The sequence below is a fragment of the Phaenicophaeus curvirostris genome, assembly GCF_032191515.1.
Source record: "Phaenicophaeus curvirostris isolate KB17595 chromosome Z unlocalized genomic scaffold, BPBGC_Pcur_1.0 scaffold_52, whole genome shotgun sequence".
NCBI lineage: Eukaryota > Metazoa > Chordata > Aves > Cuculiformes > Cuculidae > Phaenicophaeus > Phaenicophaeus curvirostris.
This window is the reverse complement of record NW_027206665.1, coordinates 836,705-849,076: the sequence shown is the minus strand read 5'-3', so window position 1 is coordinate 849,076 and position 12,372 is coordinate 836,705. Positions and strand designations below refer to the sequence as shown.

General features: G+C 44.9%; 1 protein-coding gene across 4 annotated transcripts in view; it reads left to right on the top strand.

The window, feature by feature from the left end:
• LOC138733857 (polycomb group RING finger protein 3-like) overlaps positions 1-12,372 on the top strand; it is a 121,608-nt gene that overhangs the window by 103,026 nt on the left and 6,210 nt on the right. For 3 of the 4 annotated variants that reach the window (XM_069881361.1, XM_069881360.1, XM_069881363.1), the window contains exons 8-10: positions 464-552; positions 7,291-7,428; positions 11,248-11,328. In XM_069881361.1, the coding sequence (XP_069737462.1) occupies positions 464-552; positions 7,291-7,428; positions 11,248-11,328 (308 nt within the window). Of the gene's footprint in view, positions 1-463; positions 553-7,290; positions 7,429-11,247; positions 11,335-12,372 lie in introns of those variants that run through there. The other variant, XM_069881362.1, reaches the window with a different exon arrangement.

The window sequence follows — 12,372 nt, the reverse complement described above, 5'->3', positions numbered from 1 at the left end:
CTACTTTTTCTCTCAGTCCTGAATCACATTAACTTCAGAAAAAGCTGATGTTAAGTGTAATTTTGTGGTAGAAATGGTGTGGTACTTATACTTAAAATGTATGTGTGTGTGCATTTATCCAAGGGCAAAAGAATTTTCAAATTTGTGACTGTCAAGAAAGCATATCAGTTCTACAGAATAGTGAATGAGCCCTGACAAATTTGTAGCAAGGTTTCTTGAACTGATTTTTTTGGGAAGCTTTGGATTAGTGTCCACATCTCTGCTACCAAGAATAAAGCTTCTTTCCAACTTTTTTCCTGATTAGAAGAGAAGCTGATCATGCTCTGATAAGCCTAATTACTTAAAAAAACAAACCCAAACAAAAAAACCACAGTTGCTCTTATTGTCTTGACTTCGTTTCAGGAATATTTGTCATCTGATATGTCTAATTTAATTATTGCAATGCTTTACTTTCTTCTGAAAGGTGAAACTAAGCCAGATGAAAATTCAAATAAAGAAACTTCTGAAGAAAAACAGGAAGAAGATAATGACTATCATCGAAGTGATGAACAGGTGGGCTTAATTTTGTTATAGGGCATTTCTTAGTTTTATTTTGTATTTCTTCTTTATGTTTAAATGATTATTTTTCTTTGATAAACTTTTTTCGCTCTGACAGAGACAAGATACAGTGTTCTCCCTTGCTTTTGTGTAAACTTGAGCTTCATGGTTTTTTATTTAGGTAGCTGTGGAGAAATTTGGTTTTGAGAAGTTCATTAAGGTTTGATACTTATAACTATTTCTGAGTTTCCTGAATATTGGCTAAACACTCTGTTGGCTTTCATCTCAACTAGATTTCAAGTCATTTGGGCCCTTTATCTGAGAGTCTAGTCCCATTCTACTCTGGTGCATCAGGACTGAATATGTTTCAGTAATTAGAATGAAAAGTCTTTTCTTACTTAGTATTTAGTGTCAGGTTTTAAACACAAAATTTGTTTGAAAATGAAACTTGCTATTGGAATGCACTATTTCCTTCATGTTTCCCTGCTAAATGTGTCCAAAGTAAATTAAATTCGGTTTAATTTTCCATTTAATGATAGTGCAATGGTAGTATTCAGATGGATTGTGCTTTCTACTGGATCATTTAAGTGCACAGAATAAAACTTATCCTAAAGAGCTTAGACTAAATAAAGAAAATAGATAATTGAGAAAAGAAGAGGGAATTGAAGCACAGAGATGAAAAGGTCATTTTTTTCTTATATAATCTTTTGAACTTCAAAAATTTGTTACATCATCTGCATCAGTAAATTTTAAAGTTTAAAATCTTATTTTAAAACATGCTTTAAATATTAAACTATGTTACTGGATTCAGAGGTTAGATTAGAAAATGTCATTAAAAAGTGATAATGGTTTTGTCAGGGAGCAGTAAGGGCAGGATGCTGCTCCATAGTGGCAGGCCAATCAGGAGCCAGGAGATAAGAGTGACAGTAAGGCAGGCAGGGCACTGACCACACCAACAAGGAATGCAGTCCCACAATACCTAAATAAGGAGAGCATAACAGCTCTGGTGACAGTGACCAGATTCAGCTACAGTCCAGTGATCATCAGGTAAATCTTTAGTGATGAGGCAGGTCCAAGGTTAAGCCAGAAAGTGAAATCTGCAAGTTGAAGTCGAGTCCAGAGATCATAGAATCATAGAATAACAGAATCACACAGAATCACAGAATAACCAGGTTGGAAGAGACCCACTGGATCATCGAGTCCAACCGTTCCTATCAAGCACTAAACCATATCCCTCAGCACCTCATCCCCCCGTGCCTTAAACACCTCCAGGGAAGGTGCATCAACCACCTCCCTGGGCAGCCTGTTCCAGTGCCCAATGACCCTCTCTGTAATGAATTTTTTCCTAACGTCTAGCCTAAACCTCCCCTGGCGGAGCTTGAGGCCATTCCCTCTTGTCCTGTCCCTTGTCACTTGGGAGAAGAGGCCAGCACCCTCCTCTCTACAACGTCCTTTCAGGTAGTTGTAGAGAGCAATGAGGTCTCCCCTCAGCCTCCTCTTCTCCAGGCTAAACAACCCCAGCTCTCTCAGCCGCTCCTCATAAGGCCTGTTCTCCAGCCCCTTCACCAGCTTTGTTGCTCTTCTCTGGACTCTCTCCAGAGCCTCAACATCCTTCTTGTGGTGAGGGGCCCAGAAATGAACACAGGATTCGAGGAGCGGTCTCACCAGTGCCGAGTACAGAGGGAGGATAACCTCCCTGGACCTGCTGGTCACACCGTTTCTGATACAAGCCAAGATGCCATTGGCCTTCTTGGCCACCTGGGCACACTGCTGGCTCATATTCAGTCGGTTGTCAACCAACACCCCCAGGTCCCTCTCCTCCAGGCAGCTTTCTAGACAGACTTCTCCTAGTCTGTAGCACTGCATAGGGTTGTTGTGCCCCAAGTGCAGGACCCGGCATTTGGCCTTGTTAAACCTCATGCCATTGGACTCTGCCCAGCGGTCCAGCCTGTCCAGATCCCTTTGCAGAGCTTCTCTACCCTCCAGCAGATCGACACTTTCACCCAGCTTAGTGTCGTCCGCAAACTTGCTAAGGGCGCACTCGATGCCTTCATCCAGATCATTGATGAAGACATTGAACAGGACTGGACCCAGCACTGAGCCCTGGGGAACCCCACTTGTCACTGGCCTCCAGCTGGATTTCACACCATTTACCACCACTCTCTGGGCCCGGCCATCCAACCAGTTTTCCACCCAGGAGAGTGTGGGCCTGTCCAGGCCAGAGGCTGACAGTTTCTCAAGCAGAATGCTGTGAGAAACTGTGTCAAAGGCTTTACTGAAGTCCAGGAAGATCCATCCACAGCCTTTCCCTCATCCAGCAGCCGAGTCACTTTGTCATAGAAGGTGATCAGGTTAGTCTGGCAAGACCTGCCTTTTGTGAACCCATGTTGATTGGGCCTGATCACCCAGTTCTCTTGCATGTGCTTCATGGTAGCACTCAAGATCACCTGCTCCATGACTTTCCCTGGCATTGAGGTCAGACTGACAGGCCTGTAGTTTCCTGGGTCCTCCCTGCGACCCTTCTTGTAGATGGGTACAACATCAGCCAGCCTCCAGTCCAGTGGGACTTCCCCAGTCTTCCAGGACTGTTGGAAGATGATGGAAAGGGGTTTGGCCAGCACATCCGCCAGCTCCTTCAATACCCTTGGGTGAATCCCGTCCAGCCCCATAGACTTGTTGCTGTCTAGTTGGGCTAGCAAGGCTCTGACCACCTCCTCTTGGATCACGGGAGCCTCATTCTACTCCTCTAGCTCCTGGGTTTGTACACAGACGGAACGACCCTCCTTACAACTAAAGACTGAGGCAAAGAAGGCATTAAGTACCTCAGCCTTGTTCTCATCCCCTGTCACTGTTGTTCCTTCTGTGTCCAATTGGGACTGTATGGTCTCCCTAGTCCTCCTTTTATTATTTATATATTTGTAGAAAGATTTTTTGTTATCTTTCACAGACTTGGCCAATCCAATTTCTAGCTGAGCCTTAGCCCTTCTGATTTTTTCCCTACACAATCTCACTTCCCTCCTGTAATCCATCCAAGAGGCCTGTCCCTTCTTCCAGAGCCCATAAACATTTCTCTTCTTCTTGATATCCCTCAAGATCTCTCTATTCAACCAAGCTGGCTTTCTCCCCTGCCGGCTTTTTTTCCAGACCACGGGGATGGCTTTCTCCTGAGCTGCTAGGACCACCCTTTTGAAGAGCTCCCAGCCCTCCTGGGCTCCCTTGCCCTTGAGTACTGCCTCCCATGAGACGTCGCCAACCAGCCTTCCGAAGAGATCAAAGTCTGCCCTCTGGAAATTTAAGGCTACCGTCTTGCTAACCACCCTCTTCACTTCACCTAGAACAGAAAACCCTATCATCTCATGGTCGCTTAGTCCTAGGCGTCCACCTACTGCCACATCCCCCACAAGGCCTTCTCTGTTCACAAACAGCAGGTCTAGGAGGGCACCCTCCCTTGTTGGTTCATTCACCAACTGTGCAAGGAAGTTGTCTCCCACGCACTCCAGGAACCTCCTAGACTGCTTCCTTTCTGCTGTATTGTACACCCAGCAGATATCAGGCAGATTGAAGTCTCCCACAAGAACGAGAGGCATCCATCTAGAGATTAACCCCAGCTGTTTATTGAAGAGCTCATCAGCTGCTTCTCCTTGGTTGGGTGGTCTGTAACAGACTCCCATCACAAAATCTACCTTCTGGTGGGCTCCTCTGATTTTGACCCACAGGCACTCAACCTCCTGATCGCCACAATCCATCTCAATGGAGTCCAAGTCCTCCCTTACAAAGAGGGCTACCCCGCCTCCTCTCCTACCCTTCCTGTCCCGCCTGAAAAGCTTATACCCCACCATAGCCGCAATCCAGTTATATGAATCGTCCCACCACGTTTCTGTGATGGCAACGACATCATAGGCCCCTTGCCCTATGACAGCTTCCAGCTCTTCCTTCTTATTCCCCATGCTGTGTGCATTGGTGTAAATGCACTTCAGCTGAGCTGCTGAGCCTTCAGCCCTCCTAGAGGGAACAGGGTTCATTCCCAACTGCCTGGTAACTGGAGTAGTTAACACCAGAGTGCCTGCATCTCCCTTAGCACCCCGAGGTGTGTTCTCCCCCACTTTTTGTGTGGTGAGGTACTGGTGGTCCTCGCCCGCGCACCCTCTCCCAATCACCAATTCCCTACGTCCAGGCTCGTTCATGTCTAGCCTGGGCTCAACCCCCTCCCCCTTCACATCTAGTTTAAAGCTCGATTTATGAGCTTGGCTAGGTTTCTAGCAAGGGCTTTACTTACCCTAGGAGACCCACGTGTCCCACCCTTAGCGACAAAGCCTGGGGGTGCGTGAGCCACCCCATGATCAAAAAAGCCAAAGCCCCTCTCCTCGCACCAGGCTCAGAGCCAGGTATTAATCGAATTCTTCATCCTGGCTTCCCGCTCCTCTCTATTTAGCATTGGGATGGAGCAGAATACTACTTGTGCCCCAGAGCCCTCCATCACTTTCCCAATGGCCCTGAAGTCATTCTTGATGGTTTTGGCCTTTTTGTTTGCTAGACCATCGTTACCAGTTTGGACTACTATCAGAGGATAGTAGTCTGTCTCGTGGACCACGGAAGGAAGTTTTCTAGCTACCTCCTTCCCTGATGCCCCCGGTAAGCAGCAGACCTCTCTGTGGAGCGGGTCCGGTCTGCAAATGGGTCCCTCCGTTCCTTTTAGGAGGGAGTCCCCTACAACAATCACCCTCCTCTTCTTCTTGATGGAGGATGTTTTTATCTTTTTCTGAGGATGGTGCAGCCTAGGGAAGGATTCTAGGCTGTGGGAGCCATCATCCTCATCCTCAGGGCTGGATTCCACCTGCAGCACCTGGTACTTGTTCACCAGGGGGATCTGGGGTTTTGCTGTCTGGGTGAGGGGAGCAGGTTTCCTTCCTCTGGCAGGAACTTGCTGCCACTCCCCATTTCTTGTTCCCCCAACCATGCAGTTTGCAGGTGGATGATGTTCCCGACACACCAGCCCCAGCAGGCTGCTGAGTTAGTGAGAGGGCCCTGCTCCACTGTTCAATCTCCCTCTCACACTCCCTGATGGTCCTCAGCCTCTTCACCTCCTCTCTTAGCTCCTTCACCATGTGAAGGAGTTCCCCCACTCAAGAGCAGCTTTCACAAGTGGGGCCAGGACCAGAGGCACTGCCTGCAGCCCAGGGTCTGGGTAGCTGCCTGCACCCACTGTGGCTCTGTCTGGGTGGCAGCATCCACCCTGCCTGCTGCAGCACACGGAGCAGCTTTAACCTTCTGCCAGGTGGCCACCATGGTCCTTGGTGTCTTCTGTCTAGTCCCTAGGTCCTCTCTGCACCCTGCCTTCTCGAACTGCTGCTCAAACTGCCACACTCCTCTTCGCCATGCTCCCAGGGGCGCAGTTTAAATCTCCCGCGGTAGCTGCCGGGACCGCCCCCTCCCGTCAGGCACCGCGCGGGACCGGCGTGTGGGGGCTGTCAGGACCCGCGCCTGGGTTTTTTCTGGGATTTTCCCGGCTCCGGGAAGCTCCCACCGCCTCAAAAAGTCCACCCCACCACAGAACTCACCGTCGTGCTGCCGGGTGCTGCCGAAGAAGCCCAGGTGCTGCTGAAGAAGCTCCCCAGTCTCAAAGAAATCAGTAATTTCCTAAGCCTTATTTTAATAGTCCTCACCCAATAATTCTTCTATGAATTTACCCATTGCTTTTTTAAAGCTATGTAGACCTTTAACATCTACAACATCCTGCTGTATAGAGTTCTACAGTTCAAGCTTACATAACATAAAGAACGATCACAAAAGCCTCTTCTGCATGAGTGTATGTTGGCTCTTTACAGAATCACAGAATAACCAGGTTGGAAGAGACCCACCGGATCATCGAGTCCAACCATTCCTATCAAACACTAAACCATGCCCCTCAGCACCTCATCCACCCGTGCCTTAAACACCTCCAGGGAAGGTGACTCAACCACCTCCCTGGGCAGCCTGTTCCAGTGCCCAATGACCCTTTCTGTGAAAAACTTTTTCCTAATGTTCAGCCTAAACCTCCCCTGGCAGAGCTTGAGGCCATTCCCTCAGTAACTGAGGTCATAACACAGTCCAGCAATCACCAAGCCAAGTCCATAGTGATGAGACAGGTCCAGGGTCAAGCCAGGAAGTCTAATCTGTGGGTCAGGGTCTAGGCCAGTTATGGGCATGGCTGCAACATAGCTCATGCAGGGGGACCAACCAAGGAAGGGAGTTTCAGCTTAAATGATGCTGCTAAGTGGAGCAGAGTGAGCTCACACAGAAGTTCTTCAAGCTTTTTCTCAAACAACTTTCTTCACAACAGTTCATGGTCATACAGCTGCTTATCAAAATTGGCCCTGAGCTCAGGCAAATAAATCCCCATGGGGGAGAGGAATGAGCTCAGGGTCCTGACAGGTTTTTATATTAGATATCTCGCTTTGGCTGTGACCTAGGCTTCTTCTGAACTAGTTGTAACCTCTGCAGTTAGAATAAAGCTCTGGAACATGGCAGCCCTAAAGTTCTGCCTTGAACTTTTGTCCGGATCCCTTCTGAGTTGAATGGTGCTTAACAGTAAGCTGACAAAATACTAGACAACCTTTTTTAAATGATGCTGCATACATTCCGCTTTAAAGAATACTCATATTCTACACTTTTACCTTTTTGTTGGACTAATAAATATTGTATGCGAAATGCATAATGGGGACTACAGAAAATTCTGTCAACTAACCCTGATTGTGTTTGGTTTTTCTCCTGAAGGTAAGCATCTGCTTGGAATGCAATAGCAGCAAATTACGTGGATTGAAACGAAAATGGATCCGCTGCTCAGCACAAGCAACAGTCTTGCATCTAAAGAAGTTCATTGCTAAAAAACTTAACCTGTCTTCATTTAATGAGGTAATGTTTTATTGTTTAAAAATTATTTTGCAAATGAGAGTCTTATGGATTATTTTCAAAACAGTGTCTTTCCTTCCAGCCAGATTTAAAAAAACAAACTGAAGTACACACTATTTCCTAATATACAGGAACAGAAAATGGCTATTTAAGTTGAGGAGCTGAATGCAGACAAATGAGGTTTTCTCCAAATGTACCTCCCCCCCTTTTAATTTAAGGATACTGGTCATCTTCCCTTTTTTCGTTCCCCTCCAATACAAGATGTAGCTCTTACTGGTTCTTGGCTTTATACAGAGTTGGCAGTGAAGCTCAGTGTGTTGTTCCATGACCAGTTTTAAAACATACCAAAAGTCTTGGCTATGTGTTTCCCACCTGTGTTAAAACTGACTGCTGCAATATGCTTTGTTTGGTGCCCTTAAATTAAGAGATATACTGCCTTATCAGAGATATTTTACTCAGTGCAGAGAATGGATTATAACACTTGAACACTACTGAAAGATTGATTTAATGGAAAGTAACACATATACTTTCTTCTGCTTCTCTACTCTGAGTGAAACTCAGCCTTGTGTAGTATCAGCTGGTACCATATTCCTGGCAGGGAGTACATAATTGGACTGTTCATGGAAAGAAAGTATGGTAGAGGATAAGAGAAGAAAGAGGCTTTTCTATCCTCTGCAAGTTCTGTCATTTCAGATTCCAAAACTGTGTGAAAACACAGGCTCTGTTCTCTCTTTCTTAGTATTAGTGACAATCCCCCTCCATCCAGTCTGAGTCTCAAACTGCCATCTCTGTCTTGAAAACTTCATGATGCCATGACCTCTTTGGACAACTTGTTCTGGTGCTTAATTAACCTTGTAGAGGTTTTATTTTTCTCCTCATATCCAGTCAGAACTTCTGTTTCCATTGGTGACCACTGTCTCTCATTCTCCCACCATGAACCACGGTAAAGAGCCTAGCTCTATCTTCTCTACAGACTTCTCTTAGGTATTGGAAGGCTGTAATTAGGTCACCTTTAAACCTTCTCTTCTCCAAGATAAATAGGCCCAGTTCCCTCAACCTCTCCTTATAGGGCCTGTGCCCAAGAACCATAACCATCTTGATGAGCCTCTGCTGAACTTGCTCAAGTTTATCAACATTTTTCTTGTACTGTAGGGGACAAAGCTGGATGCAGCATTCCAGATGTGGTCTAATGAGTGCTGAGTAAAGGGAAATAATCACTTAGAATCGTAGAATCATAGAATCATAAAATGGAAGCTTGGAAGGGACTTTTGAAGATCATCTATTCCACCTTCCCTGTCACGGGCAGGGACACCTTTCACTAAATCAGGTTGCTCAAAGCCCTGTCCAGCCTGACCTCGAATACTTCCAAGGATGGAGCATTCACAACTTATCTGTGCAACCTGTTCCAGTGTCTCACTACCCTCATCATAAAGAATTTCTTCCTTATGTCCAATCTAAACCTACTCTCTTTCAGTTTAAAACTGTTGCCTCTTGTCCTGTCACTACAGGCCCTGGTAAAGTCTCTCCCCATTTTTCTTATAAGCCCCCTTTAAGTATCGAAAGGCCGCAGTAAGGTCTCCCTGGAGCCTTCTCTTCTTCAGGCTGAGTAAATCCAACTCTCAGCCTTTCTTCATAGGAGAGGTGTTCCAGCCCTCTGGTCATTTTTGTGGCCCTCCTTTCCTTTGGACCCGCTCCAACAGCTCCATGTCTTCCTTATACTGGTGACCCCAGAGCTGGATGCAGTACTCCATCCAGGTAGGGTCTCACCAGAGTGGAGTAGAGGGGGAGAATCACCTCCCTCAACCTTCTGGCCATGCTTCTTTTGATGCAGCCCAGGATACAATTGGCTTTCTGGGCTGCAAACACACATTGCTGGCTCACGTACAATTTTTCATCTACCACTGTATCCCCACGTCCTTCTCTGCATGACTGCTCTCAATCCACTCATCATCCAGTTTGTGCTGATACCAGGGATTGCCCTGACTCAGGTACAGGACCCTGCACTTGATCTTGTTGAACTTCATGAGGTTCCCATGCGCCCACTCCTCAAGCCTGTCAAGGTCCCTCTGGATACCATCCCTTCCCTCGAGCATATCAACTGCACCACTCAGCTTGGTGTAATCTGCAAACTTGCTGAGGGTGCATTCAATCCTATCGTCTATGTTGTTGATGAAGATATTAAATAGTATTGGTCTCAGTACAGACCCTTGAGTGACACCACTCATTACTGGTTTCTTCTTGGACATTGTTTCATTTACTTCCTTCAGTTTACTGGCTATGCTTCTGTTGATATACCCCATTATCCTGTTAGGTTTCATTACTGCCAGAGTACACTCCTGATTCATGTTCAACTTGCTTTCAACCAGGACCCTCAGGTCCTTTTCATCAGAGCTGCTACCCAGCTTGTAACGTCTCATGACTACCATTGTTCTTGTTGAATTTCATGAAGTTCTTGTCAGCTCATCCTTCTAGCCTGTCTAGGTCCCCCTGAATGGCAGCCCCACCCTGACATGTTTCAACTGTACTCCCCTAGTTTGATGTCTTCCACAACCTTGATGGGGTGGATTCTGTCTCCACCTCCAGCTCACTGATAAAGACATTCAACAGCACAGGTCCCAGGATAGGCCTCTGCAATACTCCACATGTCAGTGGCCTCTGTATAGAGTACAACCCATTAACCACTACCCTCTGAGCCTGACAATCCATCTGGATCTTCATCCATCATGTAATCCACACATCCAGATCATAATGTCCCAATCTGGATACAAGGATCTTGCTGTGCAAGATGATGCTGAAAGCCTTGCTTAAGCCAAGATTGACAACGTCCACTGTTCTCTCTTCATCCATGGATCTAGCCATTTCATTAAAGAAAGCAATCAGTTTGGTCAAGCGTGATTTTTTTTCCCTTGGTGATTTGGAATAGTCAGAATGGATTTACCTTTGCCTTTATGTACCTAGAAATGGCTTTCAAGAGGACTCACTTCATGACTTTCCCAGGGTTCACCAAAGTGAGGCTGACTGGACTTTAGTTCCCTAGATAGTCCTTCTTGCCCTTTTTGAAGATGGGTACAACATATCTCCAGTTGTTGGGTACCTTCTCTGATCTCTGTGACCTTTCAGTGATGATAGTGTGGCCTTGCAATGACATCAGCAAACTCTTGTGGGCACCCTTGGATGCATCCCACCTGGTCTCAGGTCTAGTAAAAAATATGTTTTGAGGAGGAGGGCCCTAAGGATGTGAACACTTGGCTGAATGATGTAGGCAAATCCTAGTTTGAGTTGTTGTCTGTCAGCTAAGCCATGTTAGTGGACTGCATGCACATTCTTAGCTTTCTCAGGTTGTGGTAAAGTACCATTAGCATATGCCACTTTCATGGTGACTTATCCTTTCAGTACATGTTGCCTTGCAGTCACATAGGCTAAGATCACATGCATGATCATCTGCTGCAATTCAGTTGATGGCTGGTCACATGATCTCACATTTGCTTATGAGTCCCTACCCTTGCTGTTTCAATATTAAGATCTTTCAAAGCTGACACAGAAAATTAAAAACAACTAGAAAGTGTCTGCCAAAAAGCCCTAAACAGTGATGCATAAGCAGGGGATAGCCTTTTAAAAATTTATTTTCAAAGTAGAAAGTTACTTGCTTGGTAATCTGTAAACAATTTTCACAGCATGTCAAAGGATAAAGCTGCCTTTACATGGGAATTGAATTCTGTTTCTTTGATCTTTTTATTGGGCCTTATCTGAAGTGTATTGTTTCAAGGCCATGTTCTGTGTCTCAGTTCTCAGTGAATTAATTATTTCTTCTTTTTATATCAGCTGGATATATTATGCAATGAAGAGATTCTTGGCAAGGACCACACACTCAAGTTTGTAGTTGTTACTAGATGGAGATTTAAGGTATGACACAACTGCTTTCAATCAAAATTTTCATGTAAACCATTAGATGACTAAAGAACAAAGTTCATAAAGCATACATCATGCAGGCCTATACTGCAATAACTTAAAAATGGTTAAAATAAATATTTTAAAATGTCTAATAAACTATCTTTAAAAATAGATCTTTTTAAATTCAAAAGAGAGAAAATGGGAGAAAATTTAAATGTGACACTTAAGGAAAAGAGGAAGTTGATGGCACATGTCAATTTGATAGTAATTAAAAATATATAAGGTAAAGAAATCTGAAGCCATTGAGAGGGACATATTTTCTCAACCATGTCAGTCAGATACAACTAAATATTACTCTGTGTAGATTGTGAAACTGGTTACAATGCAGGAGAGACAAATATTCAGTACATTCGTATTCTGTAGTTTGGAAGAGAGGCTGAATATACTCATTAGAGGAGGCGGATGAAGTAACTTTGCTCACCACTTCAGTTCAAGACACTTGTAGCAATATTTAATAGGCATAAACAAGGCTGGGGAAAGCAGTTCAATGGATCTCTGGGTTACTAATGTTATTTTCTTTAAACAAAACCCAAACCCCTCACAACAAAACTTATAGCTAAATAGTAAATGACAGGGGATTCATACTGAGCATAAATTATCACTGGTGATTTATGGCCACTCAAATAAAATGGCTGTAAGTATCATAAAATGTCAAGTTGAACATCTAGGATACAATTCACATCCATAGAATTTGGGTGTGTGCAGTCTGGAAGTAATAACTTTGAAGAGGGGTTAGTGTTCATAGTGGACATGCAACATAACACAAGCTCCCAAGATACTGTGGTAGAAAGATGTAATACCTTCAGATGCATAAACAGAAATGATGAATGAGAATAGCTAGTCAATCTTTATCTGTCTATGAAGAAATAATTAATTTCAGATTGGGAAATAGAAAGTAGGAGATTGTGGTCAGTTATGACATATTCAGGAATGACCTAACCAGATCGCCATCTATGACAAAGTGACCCGCCTACTGGATGAGGGAAAGGCTGTGGA